Source organism: Bombus vancouverensis, chromosome 6 (assembly GCF_051014615.1).
Source record: "Bombus vancouverensis nearcticus chromosome 6, iyBomVanc1_principal, whole genome shotgun sequence".
In the NCBI taxonomy this organism is placed as follows: domain Eukaryota; kingdom Metazoa; phylum Arthropoda; class Insecta; order Hymenoptera; family Apidae; genus Bombus; species Bombus vancouverensis.
In genome coordinates, this window is record NC_134916.1 from 15,347,058 (window position 1) to 15,366,568 (window position 19,511).

Sequence of the window (19,511 nt, forward strand, 5' to 3'; positions counted from 1 at the left end):
CGTGCTTCATCGCGATGACCAGAGTCTGAACAGTGCGAATCCTTCGCGTTTAATTCGAGCCGATGCTAGCAGAAGTTTCAAAGAAAAACGACGTATCTGACCATGAAGAAGGATGTGGCCGGCCGTCCGTTCTACATCGACTTCGGTGAATGGACCCGGAAAGGTGGAAGGGTGGCTAGTTTGCCTGAATGGATGACTCCTGAACGGGTGAGAAGGAAGCGTGCGTCGGTGGTACTCATTATTAGTCGTGAGCTTGTACTGTTTCCATCATCTCCCTCGGCCCGGTTGCTGAATAAACACTTTGATTTATGTGCCATGTTACCCTTTCCTCGATAAGGATAAGCCGGCCTTCGAAGGAGTAACAGAGAGAAGAGAAAGAGGATTAGAGGAAGTTTCATAGCTGTACTTAACGCATACAATCCGGCAACTCTTCCACTACCTCTGTCGATTCTCCTGTAAATTTTCCTATTCTACCGCCCTTCCTTCGCTAACATCTTCTTCTCAACCACCACTCTGTTTTCGTCCCGTGTGTATCTTGATTCGTCTCTTTGTCTTCGTCTATCCATGTTTATCCCATTCTTCAGCCTCTACCGCTCTCTCGACCAGACTCACCACTGTAAGCTATATGCACGAAGCTACACCAATAACCACACGCTATGTATACTTTGAATACTATACAGATACACACAGTGGATTTCTCTTCCCCTCGACACTATCTAGATCTATCCATCCTCGTTCAGCGATGGTGTATCGTGGCTCGTGTACGTGGTTATTACACGGTTCCGTTGCAACGCCATGGCTGTGCATCCAGACAACGGATATCCAACGTGCGCCCACCAGAAAACGCTAGGAGCCTGCGAGCGACACCGGTTCTCGGCTTTTAACGAGGTACGCGGATCGCGGGGGGATCGAGGAAGTGGAGGCGTTTCATTGGTTGTTGTTCTCTGGCCAGGAGGAAGATAGAAGAGGGGACAAAGGGAGAGAAAAAGGGGAGGAGGAACGAGAAAAATTTATTCGACCGCAAGCGAAACATTCCGATACGTTTCCGAGACGATCGAGGCAGCACCGCTAGCTGTCGTTGAATTTTAATGCACCAACCGCGAAACGAGCAACCGCCAACGATATTTTCTCTCTCTCCCACTGCCATAGATTTTGACAACGCTGCTGTAATGACGAGATTGCCCCCGGAGCTCGTACAAGTTTCACCAGGTTGCCGTATTTTCTGCAGCCCGCCTGGCTTTTGTTTAATGAACAAATTACAGGATTATGCGCCGACAAAAAAGCCTCGCGCCCGCATAGAAAAAAGTACGATTCGTCGTTATGTACGCCCGCCTGTTCCGCCCGGCGCTTGGAAAATTGCCGTGTATTTCCGGTTACGCCTACGAATTAAGACCTACGCGCGTAACAGCCCCGACGAGGCGTTATTATTTCGTGAGAACTATCTCGAAGGCCTGATGTGAACTACCGAGCCGACTCTTAGGCGCTAAGACACCGGTGGTTCACAACGCGTGATATTTCGAATGATTAACGCCGACCTAACTGTTCCGTTTCTTGGCGAGAATCGCGAGCTTTTCCCTTATCGACCACGGAAACAGAGACCTATAAACTATACTCTCTGGCCGTAAGCGACCTGCACGAGATAAACGAGCTAAAAGGAATAGCCACGTAAATGTAGCACCAAAAAATTATCGATTACGAATAGAAATAAAATGAAGGACAACGGAACATATGCTAATTGAAACTATCTGTTCATAGTATGCGGATATCTGCTTATTTTTGATAAAACGTAGATGATTTAGTTACAAAATTGCAGACGGATCAAATCGTAGTGATTTTAGGTATATGTAAGTATAATGATATATTATAGCTCGACTAAATTGTTTTTTGAAAGTCAATAGGCGAAAGTCAAAACTCACGTCTCCGATTGTCAAACGTTATAGAACTACTTTGTTATCTGAGAAATTCTTTGTGTCCTCAGATTCCTTAAGTCCTAATTATGAGATAGATTGAAAAGGATCTTAATAAAACTTCATAATGATTCAACTATTTTAGTAGAAAGTATACTCGATATTTACACTAACGCTCACATGCATCTGGGTACTTTGAACTATTTATAGTAACGATATGCGAATTTTATCAAAGTATGAAATTTAGTAATGAATTTGTAATTAGAAGCAACATTTATTACTTATTATTTTATGAAGTAGGCTGATAGGAAGGCATCTGGTATTAACACAACTTCCAGTAGTATACATATACAGTAGATAACGAAATATATTATTAACATGTTTTTCAATACGTAATGTCAATTCTGTTATATAAAAAGACAGCAAATACGATAAAATTCATTTTAGTAAAATTCACACATTATTACAAGTTGACCATTGTTCAGATACTTATAAACGATAACGTGTCTAGATACATATGTTTGGCATAAATTTTTTCACAGAATGGGGAGTAAATGTGACAATTTCTGACTAACACGCAACCCGGCTTCATTCAATTCCTTGATTTATAGTAGCTCGTAAAACACGATTACCGTGTGGTTTCGTCGTACCAGGATACAGAGCGCATACTGACGACGAGCATTCCAGCTGAGGCTGTTTCTGTCTGGCGGAAAACAGAAGTCCATAAATGGCACTTGCCGACGCCGTATAACAACTTTCGCAACACCAACAACAGAAAAGCAACTGGACGTTGCATGTCAGCTTGTTTACACTCGACCTGTATCGCACGCAATCGTCGATCAGCGTAGCAGAAATCCTCGCGCATAAAAATCTCGTTGTAAATACATTTCGTTCGGAAAGAATATGACTTTTACTCGGTTTCGTTGGCTCCGTGAATATAAAATAAACGCATCCAGCTGCGCCCCTTGTGTGGCCGTTCACGCTATGGAAAATATCGAATTCTTATATTTCGACCTTTTCATCGATTCAAGCGTGGCGGCGAGTTATTTCTTCGCCACTTTATTTCCACCTCCCGATGCTTCGCTGCTTTTTTTTCACGTAGCCAGGGTAGTTCTGCCTACGGTCCGCCGATATTGAATTTTCATCACGCCGGATTACCTTTCCTTTTTGTTATCGGCTATCCCATATTGATTAATGTATCCATCTGTTTCTTCGTGCTCGCGTTTCCTTTTTATTGTTTCCTGCCGCACCTTCTATATTCCAGGTCGGTTATCGGCCCGCTTTTTATTTTCCCTCCGCATCCGCCTTCTATCGCACTTTTCCATTTTGCCTGTACGGAATACGCCGGATACGGGACCGATAATGAATATTCAAATTTTAGACGAGACTCGTGGCCGACGGGTGGCGGCGCGTCGTACGGTACAAAAATTTAAGAGTGACGGACCTTCCGATACGCCATGTCGGGAGCTCGATTGCTTTAAAATATCTGACCAACGTTTAGTTTCTAATCGAACCACGTATTGCACCGATCATAACAAGGCAGGATTATTCGAACTACCTTACCTTCGATAGCTTCAAATTCAATCTGAAATTCTACACAGGATAATCGAACCTGTATGTTATGAGACGTATCGATTAGTATTTAATGCGATAACGAAATAATGAGACAATATCGCGAGCTTTAGGTCCAGCCAGAAAATATGTTAGGAGCTGTCAAATTATTCGTATAACTCTATGATAGGATTAGATATTTGTGTCAGCACGGAGGTATTATGTAATAATGAATAAAATAAAAAACAAAATAACTTCCAGGTATAATAATTACAACTGGGAAAATTAACGTTAAAATACAATGATCATTAAGATTTAATTCTGTCTTTTTAATGAATAGAAGTTCTAACTTCCTAGAAAACTATAGTTATCGGCCTAGTCAATGTACACTATATCTAATTCACTGTTTATCACGCTACTAATAACAAGTTAAATACATAGTCCATTTTCGAATGCAGATGGCTTAAAAATTGTTCATAACCGAATGTGGTAAATTAAAAGGCAAACTCCATACTTTGTCTCAAATAACCCTGCTTTACCCTATCGTGAAATTACTTTTCTAATTCGGTAGTTGGCCGAGAAACGTAGCTTTATGCGAATTTGAATCGGACTTATAACGATCGAAAAGCATTAGCAATGGAATACTAGAGAGAAGGTATTAAGCTGTATTAAACACAAATGTCAGCAGAGAGTTTGAAGTTACGGTAACTCGATAAAAGGTGAGACACGTATGATTAAACGTCGACTCATTTGCGCGACCTACTCGGCCATACGTTACTCGTCCAACATTCCGTTAATGACCGAGTTCAACGTCCCATTCTTAATGCTCGCTTTAACATTAATATGCGTAATACTCGACGATCAAACCCGTAAAGCAAAGTAGTCGAGGTCATTATTAGTCTGACGGCCGACCGACTCGAGTCGACTTTATCTACTGCGTGACTGTACGTCTGACATAAGTACAGCTTATCTACTTCTCGTTTCCAACAACTTTTCCAGGAGCTTCCATTCTCCTGTGATTGATAGTATTTCCACGATGTCGCTACACTTCATCCTGCTTGATCCGTTAAGTGCTACCACAGCAATTTCGTAACGTTACAAATTTCATGTCACATACAATACCAATGAAAGTACATAACAGTATAACTACCGACGAGCAAAGTAAAAAGCTTGTAGCATGGAAATTGAAATGCAAGTTATATGCAAGAATAAATATACGTATAATGCAAAGAGAAAAATACGAATGTTGATATATATCGTATAAAAATATCATTCAAATTTCCAAGAAAGTATCATTGTAAAAGTGAAAAATTTCTATGAAAAATTGACTGATCATATTGACTACGTTAATAGCGCAGTGTTGAAAGAGGAAGGGAAAAAATAATGAAAGAAGAGAGAGAAAGAGAGAGAAAGAATGTAGTATTCAATGGTAAGGCTATTCATGAAGACCATGTTCCATAAAAAGCAGTATTCGATTAATTGCAGAATTCCCTTGTATGAATCGAAAAATATATGCTATGGAATTATACGATAGACCTGTCATACCTTTATAACGCAAAAATATAAATAAAATATACTACTGTCAGTTGGTTCAGGAACCAATTTTATCTTCGTAGAAAACGAACAACCAGCTTCAAATGAGAATTTTTGCGACTTTACCTGCTAAAATATCTTTTAGTGAATGCTAAAATCTTTTCGCCGAAAACTGTTGAAAATTTGACGAACAAATTCTACAACTTGGCGTTTCATTCTGTATAAGTATCAGATAATAAAATTAGTAATAAAGTCGATTTTTACGCTCTTTTTCAGATAAATTCATTCTTACTCTTATAAAAATTTCAGACGATAAAAATATTCAATACTGAGAATGTAGCTGTGGGGGCATTAAAATAATATTTTAGTACCAAAATTAAAAATTCAGCGATGGAATTATATAGGCAAATTAGTTAATAAAGATTTCAGTTGAATAATCGATTTCTCTATGCTCAAACAATAAGTACCCAATATTTCTGGTGAGAGGTACTTCCTTATCCCATGCTTCCGAGAATTTTATTTTCAATCTGCATTCCTTAGTAGGACAGTCACGATATAAAATGTCCCACCAAAATATTTGGTTAGATGCCATAGAAAACTTTTATGTATATATTGTATGTTATATAAAATATTTTTTAATTCCATATCCATTGCTATCGGTACTCTGCCCGATCGATTTTTTACTTTCTCGAAAATTTGTTAAAACGTCAAAAATTCAACACAATAAAGTTAAATTAGAAACGAAACAACAACGAAAAGCAGAGATAAAAAATAATCTGCGAATCGTAAAGACACCATGACACGGATAAATTCGCGAATCACTATAGCGAAACGCGCACGTTCCGTTTATAATTCGTGTCAGCGGTCCGGAATGAAAGATTCCTTCGAAAAAGCGGCTAACCGTGCACCAGGAGCGGGATTTGATTAGATGGCTGTTTAATTTGCATGCTGGTTTCCGATGCGCGAACTTTCGTCGCGGTAAAATTCGACAAAAAGGCTGGTGCAGCGCTTCACTACCGATTTTCTTCCTCCAATTCTGGCCGAGCTAAATCGGTTTTATTAAACGGATTGTCGGTTGGTGCGCGCAACGTTGGTGGTCGAATAAATTTCATCGATTTGCGGCGAGTTAACCTTGCTTACTCACCGGCATTGATAAAACGATCGTCCCAACAGGGCACGATCGTCGTATCACGAAAAACACGCGCTGTAATGTATCGTTAAATTCATGCATAGAAAACACGCACGCGCGATCTTGGTCGGGCAATTTGACACGCTACGTCGACTATACTCGCCACAACATATAGATAACGTTCGATACATTGTTGCATCCTCCGTTGTGTTCCCTCGTTGTTTGCCGCGTTTCATCGTTTTAATTAAAATTAAACTAATTGCTTTCCTATCGAAACGATATGTGGAAAAACGGGAGAGAAAAGTGGACGGGCCAATACGTGGGCAGCAATGTATATAAACGGCAATGAAATGTATCGGTTATAATTGCGTCATTTCGATATTGTTTGCTCGATGGTTCGAATAACAATCGTTTTCACCGTAGATATACATTGTCCAAACATTTGATATGTTTCATGAAATCACATCGAAATACTCGTGAACTTATAAAAACATCGTTTTATACGCGCGTTACGCTAAATATTTCCGGTGTACGAATGTTTCGCAGCGGAACGAGTTTTTTATTTGTTCTTCTTTAGTCGATAATCGTATCCGATTTTTCCTCCATGGGTAACGAAAAGTTGTTCCGTAAGACATAGCATGACGTTCACCGTACAAATATTTCCGTGTCCCAGATCCAGATCGTTGGATAGAAACGACCAGGTTCCTGTTGAATTAGATATCTAATGTATTCAGCTCGCGTTAGACAGGAAATTAAAGTTCACGAGTGACGGGTCGCGTGAACGACTTCCGTGAAATCAACGATTCTCGTTGTTCCACCGCAACGTTTCATCAATTAACTTCTATCGTTGCCGATAACGCATACCCTCCAATGATCGTAATCCGTGGAAACGTATTTCACACAGCGAATTACTCGTCACAATCTTTGTTTGCCTCTCTTTTCACCTTTCTTCAGAAAACGAAAGAAGAATGAAATATATATATATGCATTTGTTCGATTTAAGACGAAAAATATAGGACACAAAGGAAAAGATTGCAGATGCATCGCGAAGATGGCAAAAGATTTCAATTTGTTAAGCAACGTAAAATAAGATAAGTTCCGTTGCATCTTTCGTCGATGGATTAAAAGGACCAAGAATTTATCCATCGCGTCGTGGAATACACCGAACTATCGACTTTCAAAGGCATTCGCACGACTTTATAATTCCTCGTACATCCAAGAGTTAATCCTTTAATCCAATAACGATGAAAGCGACGTTCGGTGTTCGAACGCACTTGAATTGAAATCGGAAAAGGCGCCTCGAGATCCTTCGAAGCTGAGAACGATAAGGAGAGCTTCTCAAAGGAATCTGAGAGAAATGGAGCGGTTGCTCCATTTCAGCAGCCGTTCAAAGAAGAATATAAATGCTAAGTGTCCACTCTCTTTCTTCCATCTTCTCTCTCTCTCTCTCTCTCTCTCTCTCTCGCACTGTGTCTGATATTCTTTCTCGTTTCGAACGTACAAGCGTCTCGACACGTCAAAATGACAATCGATACTTTTCCAGGATGAGACACGGATCTCTTTGTCGGGTCTGTCTCGATTGACTCCTTGGTCATGACTGAAAATTGTGGTGAATCTTAGATAATTTACAAAATTCTTTAACGCGTTTTTTCCAGATTTTTTAATATTTTGCACACAACGTTGAAATGGTTCGCCTACTTCGATATAACATGTTATATAATGCAGTTCTTATTAGAAATAATTTGTGACCAGTTACATACTGAGTGTTATAATTTATCGCACTCAACCTAGATAATTTTGCTTTCCTTTTCTGCTTTGTACGATTATATTTAGAATAAAACGCAATAAATAACAGTTTAACATGCCGAACTAAAAATGATGTATACATTATATATAAGACAAGATTTTAAGAATTTAAATCTAATCACGTATCTCAACCTTTAAAAGTACCATCCCCTTAATTTCGTAATTAATTAAGTTATAACTTTACTCTCTGTCGTGATACATTTTCATGACTTGAAAAAATATAATGAATCTTTTATAATAATAAATACAGGACACCTATTCCATGAAAAGTGGTAGTATAATAAAAGAATGAAATTATTTGAGTGCTTCGTAATGGATTTAATATTTTACGTTATTATTGTGATAATAAAAATATTAAAAACTCTATGAATATGATTGTTTAATTTAATTCTGGCATTGTCGGTCATTGATCGTCCCCATGACGCTACTGGGGATCAAATCTACTGTTGATTATCACTAATCCTCACTACATTCAATCTACTAACCACTATACATTTTTTATTTAGTTTGACATTAAATGTTCTGAAGTTATTATATTATAGTATATAGTATATAATATTATCGCAATGTTATATCTAAGCAGCGTGATGAATAACTCGTATCGTATTTGTTTCACTTCATTAATTGTACCAAAATGAAGTCTTACCGATGACAAAATTAAAATGATTTCCTTGGATATAAGCTTCTAAGGGTTGATAAAGCAAAATGTTCCGGGCAAAAACCTTACGTGTTCTTTTGCGTGATCTATGGGCCTGTTTCATGCGAAATTGTTTCTCAAAATCAACGCCTGCTCCTGTAAACGATTAATCCTCTCAAAAGACAATTATTCCTCCACGCTTGACATAGCGACGCCTTCTCCATTAGTGACATTAGGCGGCTCCCATAGTCGATCCGTTTCAGAATTACCCATCCGCCACGTTGCTGTTAACTTCTCTCTCTCTAATCGCCTTTGACGGTAAATCGCTTGCACGATGTCAGGGTCAGAGGGTCAATAAAATTCCAGGGAAATCGACGATCCTAGCCGGTTAATCACAGGATACCGCACTGCTTAAGTTCCGTTTCGAACAAATTAGCATACTGGCACGTTTCACCCGAAATTTCATAGCCGCGATAATAAAGCCGGCCAAGTTGCCACGCGATGCGATTAATTCAAGCCCTTCCGATTCGATTTTAACATCGTGGAAACCTCCGAGGAGGAAATTGACCTGGCAATTTTCACCGCGTTAACTTTCCGTTCAGGCTTCGAAAATTGATCGATTCGCCGCCGATGCAACGGCAAATCGTGCAAACTGATATGATCCATTGGTATTTTAATAAGCACCGATGAAATTCCGAATGATGAAAATCTACTCGCGAAATCGTCGAGAACGATCGCGATGAACACCGGGAAAATTGGAACGAACATCGCGGTGTATCGATTCGGACGAATTTAACTTTCGTTTCGACGTAAACGTAGTTGGCGATCCGTGAAACGGCAAACAGTAACGTCGGAAAACTTAAAAGTTTTCCGTGTATAGGATAAAAGATAAGTTTTTAGAATATCTTAACTATGTGGCATTGTATCTATATATACATGTACAATTTTGTTAACGGTATACCGCGTACCCTAACCACTAAACGAAACGCAAATAAAATGTTTATGTATATAATAATTGAAAGATATGATTTTATTAAGATAATCTCCACATCGAATACGTTCAGGCTAACTAATTGCTGAATAGTCTTATTATTAGTCTTTCCATGACAGAAAATTATTAGTATGTAATAGCCTAAGATAAAGATATCAGGGTGATGCATGTGAAATATCTCTCTCTTCAAATAAAGCTGCTATCACACATGTATATAAGGGTTGCTTTAAAACGCCATATATTTAATCAAGGTAATTTTCTATGAAGTAATCCAGTAAACACAGAATACAGTATTCCATCACAGTACTTCAAGATTAAGCAAACGTCACCACTAAAAATGAATCATATGTTTTCTATAGTTCCTTACTATCATCTATCACTTGCAAAATAACTATAATAAGCTTTGAAAAAAGTTATCGGAAGCGTCGTTTAATTTATTATCTAATAGATTGCACCGAATTCCGAACATCTTATAAAAACAACAAAATCAGGCATCTACTAGATCGTTGAATTATTTCAAACGGCGTGCAAACAAATCGTTCGTTTAACGTCCTGACGGTGAAAAAAAGAGGACCCACTCGTACGCGGTATCTGCTTCCGTATCCGCAAACGTTTCGCTGACCCCGATTCGGTAATGCAAATAACAAGATAAATTACAGAGTAGGCAAGCTCGTTTCCATGTTAAAACACGAAACACGGGTCGGTCGAACCGAAGACACGGGTTTGATATCGACGTCGGTCGATCGCGTTTACCCTTGCCCCGATCTTCCTCGTTTCGGCTTATTCAGTAGCGATCCTCTCGAGTCATAGTCGTGACCCGGTTCTTGCTATTCAAAAGTTAGGTCCGGAAGTTAGGTAACTTTACATTCGGGGGTCGACCGTCTGCTGGACAGATTAATTTCGACGATGCAGTCGCGTAATACGCGTACGTGCCTCGCCTGACTTTCAAGCTCAGATTGGTAAGGACCGACAACCTAAATCGAAAACTAAATCGAATAACTAAAAGTCACTCAAGCTCTACTTTCAGCAATTGTGGTCAGTCGATATGAAGTTTGATAAATTTGATGGTATTAGTAAATTTCGGCAATGATGCACAATTGAATTAATGTATGAATTGTATTGAATTAATGCGAGTACTAATAAACTTTAAATCGATAGAAATACTCCTGATTGTTAGCCGAATCCGTGATACTTATAACAAATAATATAGTATATAATAACGAAACACAATACCGCCACATCAATCGGAAATTTACATGTATAATCTGGAAATACCATAGAAAGATAAGTATTGCTTTTAATTAGTAAATCATTAAATACTTTAATAAAATTCATACATTATTACTACAAATTGATTAAAGTGGTCAAATATTGATGGGCAGATATACAAACGCGTATCTTTCGAACGCACGTATCGTCGAAGATCAGATTTCATATTTTAGGTTTACCACATTTTCTTATATCATCAAATTTAACTTCGTTCAGTCATTAATGCCATTTGACTATTTTCCAACTATTATATTTCTATTGTGATTATATCGGTCTTATTTCGTTGTATACGTTTTACGTATTAATTTGCTACCGATACTGGTATAGGGTTTAGAATCGTATCTCATTTCGACCGGTCGATTTCGACACCGCTTGGACAGACGGTCCACAAACGCCATCGATCAAACGTCCTCCTGCGATCCTATCGCCCCTGGCAGAAGGGAAATGGATTTCATTGGCAGGAGATCGCCGATGTTCCTGTCTCTATTCACAGTCTATCTACGGCCGACTATTATGATAATTAACTTGCAGTTTTGGACGACTGAAATGTACCTAATCGACGTTGACGAGCCACGAAATATCTTTGATTCTTAGGACTCGAATATCCTACAACTAGACTTTAGAATGTTTATATTCTAGCTTAGCAAAGGTAAACTTGCACAACATACGGATATACGGTGGAAATCGATGTAATATCTATAACGTGGATTCGTATAAATTGCATGTTATAGCGTTTCCGTGGTATTATAACGTGATGTAAACAGATAGATTGAACGTAGTTTTCCCTGTTAGGAAGCGAGTACAATACTCACCTCTTGTTTATGTATACATTTGTTATGTATACATACAGAGAAAGTAATAATAAAGTAAGTCATAAAAAATGCGATCTTATTTCTTATACATAAATTGATCAATTTTGTCCAACAACTTATCAGTTAATAATATTACTAAAAAACAATTTTTCATTCAATTCTCATTTAAAGACGATTACTACAAATTGCACAGAAATACTTTACAACTTGTAGTACCGCATGAAGCAAATGTTTTCATTCGTGGACAACCTGAGACATCTACTAAAACAATCAGAGGTTTGAAAACAAAAACCGAACGCAAACGAAAACAAAGTCGATCAACAGTAACTGGAGTAGCTTGTAGACGATTGGTAGCAGAATTTCATTACCCATTGGTTATTAAACTTGCATAACGAAGCACATAGCGTCCTTCGTGCAAGTGATCTGCGGGGGTGAACGTCCGTGCCGTAAGTTGCAACCTGGCCCTCCATAAATCCGGCAACGATTCCAGCCGACGCGACGGAAGCAGTTTAAATTTTAGAGAAGCACGCGATAAACTACGTCAGTACGAGGGATCGTGCGTTTCGACGCATGTAACACGCCGAAAGCAAATATTACGACCACTTTATCGACCACATTTTTCTACAGATCGTACCTTTGGACAACCTAACGAGTTTATCGCTGTTTAAAATAATTATTCTTCCAACCTATTCAACGTATGACCCAACTAGAATTTTCTATAATCATAGCCCTCGCAAATTATTTGTAGCAGGAATGAAACATCATATGTAAAGATATGAGATTTGTAAATAAAGAAATAACTATGTCCAAGAAACTAGAAATTCGAATGACGAATGACGAATTAACTCGTTTTCTCTAGCTAACAAGTTAGTAAGTGACATGGTTAACTAGGTATTGTAGAATGAAAAATTTTGGTTATTTATTACGAGTGAGTGAGTTTTAAATGCTACAGATGCATGGAAGAACCGAATGCTTGAAATTGCACGTTTTTATCGTGCCTCGGCGGTTGATCAATTAAATAATCCATGAAATTGGTATGTGTCACTACACTGGAAGTCAAGGAACCGTATCGGATCAAATTTGAAAATGTTCGACATAATTATTCTCGTTGTTTACGATAATCGTATCCGTTGTTCAAACAACACGGTATCAACGAGTCGTAAAAATGGCAGCTGCCAGTCTAGCTTCGAATTCCTCCGAGGTTGTTCCTATAAAGTTACCGAAATTCGTTGAAACTCGAGTCACGGATTCACCGGCCAAGTTCGTTAGCTTTTTCCTCATCGTTTTGCTTGCTCGGAAACGAAGGTAGATTCGTTTGCCTGCTACGGGAAGTCTTATAAAAACTTTCCCCTTTCTTTAGATTCGTATTTAACCCGGCGATTCGATAACGTTCGAAATAGAGACGAGAGAACCGAACTTAAACCATTCGAACGTGGCACAGGCCGGTGCCAAGTTTCAAACGAAATCATCTTCTTGCAAACCGAATCAAGTCAGGGCAAAAAGAAAGGCGCTCGCAAACAACCCATCAATCAGAGTGAGTTTCCCGATGAAGCCGATCAAATTCCCGTGAAAAAGGTTTCGACGATTGGAGCATCTCTAAGGAGCCATCTCGTCCTGCAATTGTGCTAATTCAGAGAGAATTTGGCGTAGTCAGCGAATCGAAATGAAGGTGTCGGCTACGACTATTTAGTCGATCGTTCTTATTCGTCACGTTACTGCTTTCACAGCAAGATCTATCTCTCTTACGACACCCCCAAAAATGAAAAACGATGTGCTCCGACAAACAGTCGAAACTATACGATAAATAGTATCCTACATTTGTACTCTATGCGACGTAGTTTCCTCTCGACCGATATTTTACACCCAACATTCGTTGAAGGAACAAACTTCAAATTAACCACGCCACGCGTGAGAAAGTAAAAAAGAATGACTCACCGTTCATCAGGACGACGACGACGATCCAAACAAATAAAACGATCGATGCCACGTGGCGTACAGAATCGACGAACAGATAGCGGCCCATCCTGATGCAGCGTCGATTCTCTTCCTCGCGTGTCCCGGTCATCTGGCCTCGAAGAAGGGGTAGGTGCTTGCGGATGGAATGTGTACCACCGTTCACTCTGTCCCCACGCAGAGGCAGGCTCTTCCTCTTGTTGTCGCTTCTCTAAATGCCTCCTTTCGAAGTTCAACCCTTACCCATTCAACAAAGAACGCACAACCCTGTGTGCCTCACACGAAATCCAGTCTCTCGAGCACTCGCCGCGCCGGGCGCCAGTGAGAGACTGTTCGACTTTCGTGGCGCGCGACAGGTTCCCGCGGTGATTCGTGGTTCGTGCGCAGCCGGTTGTCCTCGACCACCCTCGGCTTTGCTCGACTCACACTCAGACATCTCGCGTTCTCACCGTTTCCGTCGAGGTGGCCACAGCTACCGACTCAGTTAGTCTATGCACATATACACCAGTGAAGGCCTAATTGTAAGTGCTCGCAAGTATACGTGAGCGCTGGGGTTACGAGAAGCTCCGACCGCAGCTCAGGCTGCGCACCAGGGAACCACCACCTCTGCCAGCTCTCCTGCTTCGTTCCATAACGTGATCCAGGTACAACTCCTCCCTCGTCGCGCCCTTGTCCACCGAACATCGTCCGTCTATCCAGCATGGACCAACGAGTCCACGTTCCGTAGAATTTCCACTGCGTACACCAACGGTATGGCCATCGCTACCCAATCCACTCCCGACACCAACCAGCATCGAGCAGAGACCTCAAAGAGCGAAGGGTCTACCAGAGCGGAGCAGTCGGTCGTAACCTTACGCCAGCGTCATGGGCGCAAATTAAATAGAGTGCGGCTTATGCCGCCGATTAGCCACCCTACCTAGTATGGGACTCCAGGCCTGCCGTTGCATTCAGGTTCTCGCTGGTACGCTTATCGAGGAAGCGTTTGCATTCTGAAAACGAGTTACACGTGTCATGTGTGGTTGCTGTAATGATCATCGTTATTCGATGTCGCGTTCACGCGTCGATATAAAATTAAGTAGAATAATAATATCGCAAAGGGAGGTTAAAGGGGATTAAATATCGTGCAGCAACAAGTAATGAAAAAACATTGAGAAGTAGTAATGCTCGAATAACAACAGAACGATAAGTGATATTACATTCGTGTTTCTTTTTAAAATTGTAAACTTTCTAACGAAGAAGAAATGCCATGCAATATCACGTAAAACATTCAACTAATTAATGGTAATGTATATATGTGTGGATGCGCTTGATACGATGATACACAAGCGTATTAAATCGAGATGAGAATGTGATATTACGGCGTAAATCATTTTCCAAGATTTCAGAATCGGCTTTTTAAATGTCAGAGGCAAAGATAAGCTCGATTATCGACAACAAGTGACCTCGCCTAGCGTCAAAGAGCGACGAGGATCGTTGTCCCACGCGCCGTTGGCGCAGCTATAGGCGTAAATTAAATAACGATCGTACGTGTGATCGGCTGCTTCGGTCACCAACCTGCGGTCTTGCGTTCTTTCACAATGTCATATGCATCGAAAGCGTTTGGTACCAGCCTTTTAAAAAAATCACAGAATCTATCGTGCGTAAGCGAAATGACGGGCGTAAGCGAAAACGAGAACGTGTTTTGCCTTGTTGGTTAAATGCTCAAAGTAACGAATAAAACGTTATAAGCGATTTAACGTATTTCATGATTATAAACGGTATGTGCAACGAGCGATACTCGTAACAATATAAAAAGCAAATTTGATGAAGTGAATAACGCAATCAATAGAAAACAATTTCATGATGACTGCTGCCTTTAAACAATCAGTTACGATACAGTACGGAAAAGTACATTGTTTTTTTTTCTCTTTATTAAAAATGTATAAAATCTGTAAAATCAATTGAAATTCATCATAGAATGGAAGCATACTATCAAATTGATAAGTCTAAAAAGCGGAGGAAAAATACTATTGTTCGTGGAAGCGAAATTTTTGTAGAAATCACAAAAATGTGTACCTTCCTAAATATCTCTTCCTAAAAATAATCTTTAATAGAAAACATCCTGGTAAAATCGGTGCATGATGGTTGATGTGACTTAACACTGCAGTACGATTAAAGAGCCATGGCATACACGACAGATTAACCCCTCTTTCCGACGTTCCGCTTCCGTAAATCCTTTGGCGTTTGCGGCTTCTGAGCTACGTGATTAAGTTACCACTACTTGACTTTTGATGTTGCCCCACAAACTTTCGTCTTATCAGTCCATCACAATTGAGACTCGCCGGAGGGCGGAAATAAGTGAAAAATCAGAAAGCTTATTCTTATTTACGCGAACGTGCACCCAAGCAACAAGCACTCGACGTACAGAGGGTATGGATAATATGCATCTAAATAGATCATGGAAACTTTTAATCGAGTTATTTAAGCAAGCCCGAATGGGGTAGGCAAAGAAGCGACTATAAAAGACTTTTCATCTCTCGGTTCCCTCTCCTCTCTGATTCACGAGATATCTACCAGTTTTTAGAACACCTTTTCACAAGAAAGAAGAAACGAGCATCTCGCAAACAATTTCAGAAGCTATCGTTTGATTCGCAAAACAACAGCAGCCGCTATTATACGAATAGATTGGCAAGCGGTTTTTATTGGAAACTGATACGTCGAGCAGCTTTTTGTCGAAACGAAATCCATTGGTGCAGGCTTGAAGCACGACCAGCCATGCAAATTGTTTGGAACTGTAAGTGCAACAAGAACACACATATCCAGGATCATTTGCGGCTAGCCCTCGTACCACGATCACCTTGTTTCCCCTATTATTTGTTGCGAGCGATCAGGAAGGAACGACGCGCGTAACCGCCAACGTCTCTCGACTCAGAGGAGGTACGGCAAGCCTTGAGGGCCAACGTTTAGCTATAAATTAATGTCAAAGAACGCTAGTGATTAATCGATCCATTTGGTGATATATCGTTTACGCTTTGCTCGCGATTCCTCCAGATTAAAACAGTGAAGAATGGATAAATAAGGCACGATCATATCCCTATGATCTATATCCTATATGAATGGAACGAGTGATAAATCACATATTTTTTGAGATTTTTACAATCAAATGTTTAATAGGTAATTGTTAGGTTTAATAAATAAAAAATTAATAATACCTTTGCGAATGATGGATGTTTGGAAAGACAGGACGCCTATTTTGAAGATTAGTGGTCTTGGAATTTTTCTTAACTGCTTTTGCCTCATTTGTAGGTTAATCTTTTTTGCAATGATCTCTGTGTTTAATAACATGCTAGAAAAAGATATAATTTAACACAATTTAATCATCGCTTGGTAATCGATACAGACCACTTAAAATATATTGTGTATATATACAGACATATATATATCCCGATTAACCGTTGTCAGAATTCCTTAAAAGATATATTAATTTTTGTTCCGACAATGACTCAGACATGGCAGTAATGTTCATAAAACAATGAAATCTATTTATGTATTTAATTCAAATATTTGAAAATCACGGTCGCTAAGATCGTAGTAAGGTCATTCATTGGTAGGTAACATAGAAGGATATTATTTTCTATGAGTCCTCCTCCTATGAGACTCCTATGAGTCATTCATAGGACTCATTGGTAGATAACATAGGAGGATATCAACGGTACATTAAGATCAATTGATCATTCGAAGATCATTAAAAATATAATTGTTACATGTGACATTAATCACGTCGACATATTAAATATATTGTATTATGAAACGAAGTACATTGTTTTGCAAATCCCACTGATCTTGGTATGTGAAAACCACATTGGACTTTATGAAATACGTTGGAAAATTCTATCTGAAGTCACGACTGTCCGATATTCCCAGTTTGAATCGAACCGATATACGCCGAGGATATATACCATCGACTCGTAACGAAAGCAATTTGCTGAATAGATATGTATGTACATGCGTGTTTTGAATGGCGAAAGAGCCGAGTGTCTTGTATATTGTGAGATACACTTATGTCCGCCAACAGCAATCAAAGTGCTAATCGAGCTTTTGAATCAATTCAAAGGATTCAGTTTCGTAGCGGGCGGAAGTTAAAGCGAACTTCCACTCTCATCGAAAGGGTTATTCCAGGAACAAGCAATACACATGCGAATTTCTACAGGACGATTATATCAGAATTGCTGCGATGCAAAATAAAGAGCCAATGTTTTTGTCAATAGGCATCTTTTTATCAGACACCAGGACCAATTTACGCTACTGCTTAAAAATATCCCAATATGTTCATCTTTGACAAGATGTATTATACTTTAATTACAGAACTATGGACAAATCAAACTACAATGATTTCATTCTTCTTTAGAATCATTAGACTGAGGATATTTATGTAAATTTATATTTTTATACATGTACTTGTCTTTTTACTAAATATTATAACGAGTACTATATTTTGCATATTTTATATACTTTTCGCATATAATGTGTATCACATGCATTTTTGCATCTTCAAATTTCCATAAATGCATATAAATTTGTAGTCTACTATAATCGCAGAATAATATTGGCAATCACCATAGCTACATATAATAGTATATTATAACCCGATTAAATTGGTTTTTAATAGCCAATATACAATAATAAAATTGGTCTCTGTAACTATCAAAACTTATAGAGCTACAATTTTGTTACTTGACAAATAATTTAGTTTCCTCCATTTTTCATTACAAGATATAATTAATTATGAAGAGTATTTTATATTGATAGAGAGGCTTCTTTTGTTAAGTGATTTTTAAATAGCAGATGTATGTAATAGTATACATAGGAAATAATAGAATGTACTATTACCATGGGTATTAAAAGATAGTTTAATGGGTAATTTAGTTTTATAGCCTAGTGATCCCATGAAAAGGTAGTAAGTGTTACTTTTAATTACCAATTCATCATTAATTTGAAAACTGGTAAAGTTCACATATTGCTATTATAAATGAGTCAATGCATTGGGATATTTATGAACAGCAGCATTAATAATATATACATTTTTCAATTATTTTTACTCGCTAGTATCACACTGACAGAGTATAAATGTAGATAAATGTCTATAACTTTTTCAATCCTCAGCATTTCGCAAGTAGTGAAACGTTTTGCTTCAGTGCACGACACCGATGCATGTAACGCTGGAAAAGACGGAAATGGGAGAGAACGTAAATTCGAGGAAACGCTATTTCTTGAGAAAGCAGAGGGCTTTCGTGAAGTGAGGTTTCGTATAACTGAAAATATAAGAAGAATAGATGTCACTGTGCACTGGTTCTCGAATTTCCCAAAATTATTGACATTTACGTGGTTTTCCACTTTCGATATTTTCTAATATATCTTTTAGATCCTTATTTTATATTTATTTTACATCGTCATATTATGATTACACGAGATTAGGATTGACAGAACTAGAATTTTTTAGAGCGAAATCATTCATTACAAAATCTCAGATGTTATTTTATCGAATCCACCATGACAGTTACTTTTAAATTGTAACGACAGATTTGTGTTTGTACAACACCAAAAGTTTAGGTTAAGTCTTGTAATAATTATGTAATTGTTCAGAAGTAGCTAATATGCTGTGGTTTTTAAATTTTTAAGTAATGGCTATACATTATACATTAAAATCTCTACTCATTAATCTCTATTAGTATACCGGACATGTCAATCTCTGAATAATATATACATACAATATAATACATACTATATACTTCCGGCGAAAGTAAAGAAAGCTATGTTCTTCTTGAAGAGTTTCTTTCATCCATTCTGAAATGAATAATATGCAATCTGTACATATTTAACTGGATATCGACAGAATAGTAAAATAAGTTTAATAGTACACTCGCAATATGCGCAATCTCTAACA

The 19,511-nt window shown here is 38.6% G+C and overlaps 1 protein-coding gene across 1 annotated transcript in view; it reads right to left on the bottom strand.

The window, feature by feature from the left end:
* LOC143302800 (uncharacterized) overlaps positions 1-13,896 on the bottom strand; it is a 65,768-nt gene extending 51,872 nt beyond the window's left edge. The window contains exon 1 of the mRNA XM_076619141.1: positions 13,571-13,896. Within this exon, the coding sequence (XP_076475256.1) occupies positions 13,571-13,700 (130 nt within the window). The 5' untranslated portion in view covers positions 13,701-13,896. The remainder of the gene's footprint in view (positions 1-13,570) is intronic.
* Between the last annotated feature and the right edge of the window lie 5,615 nt (positions 13,897-19,511).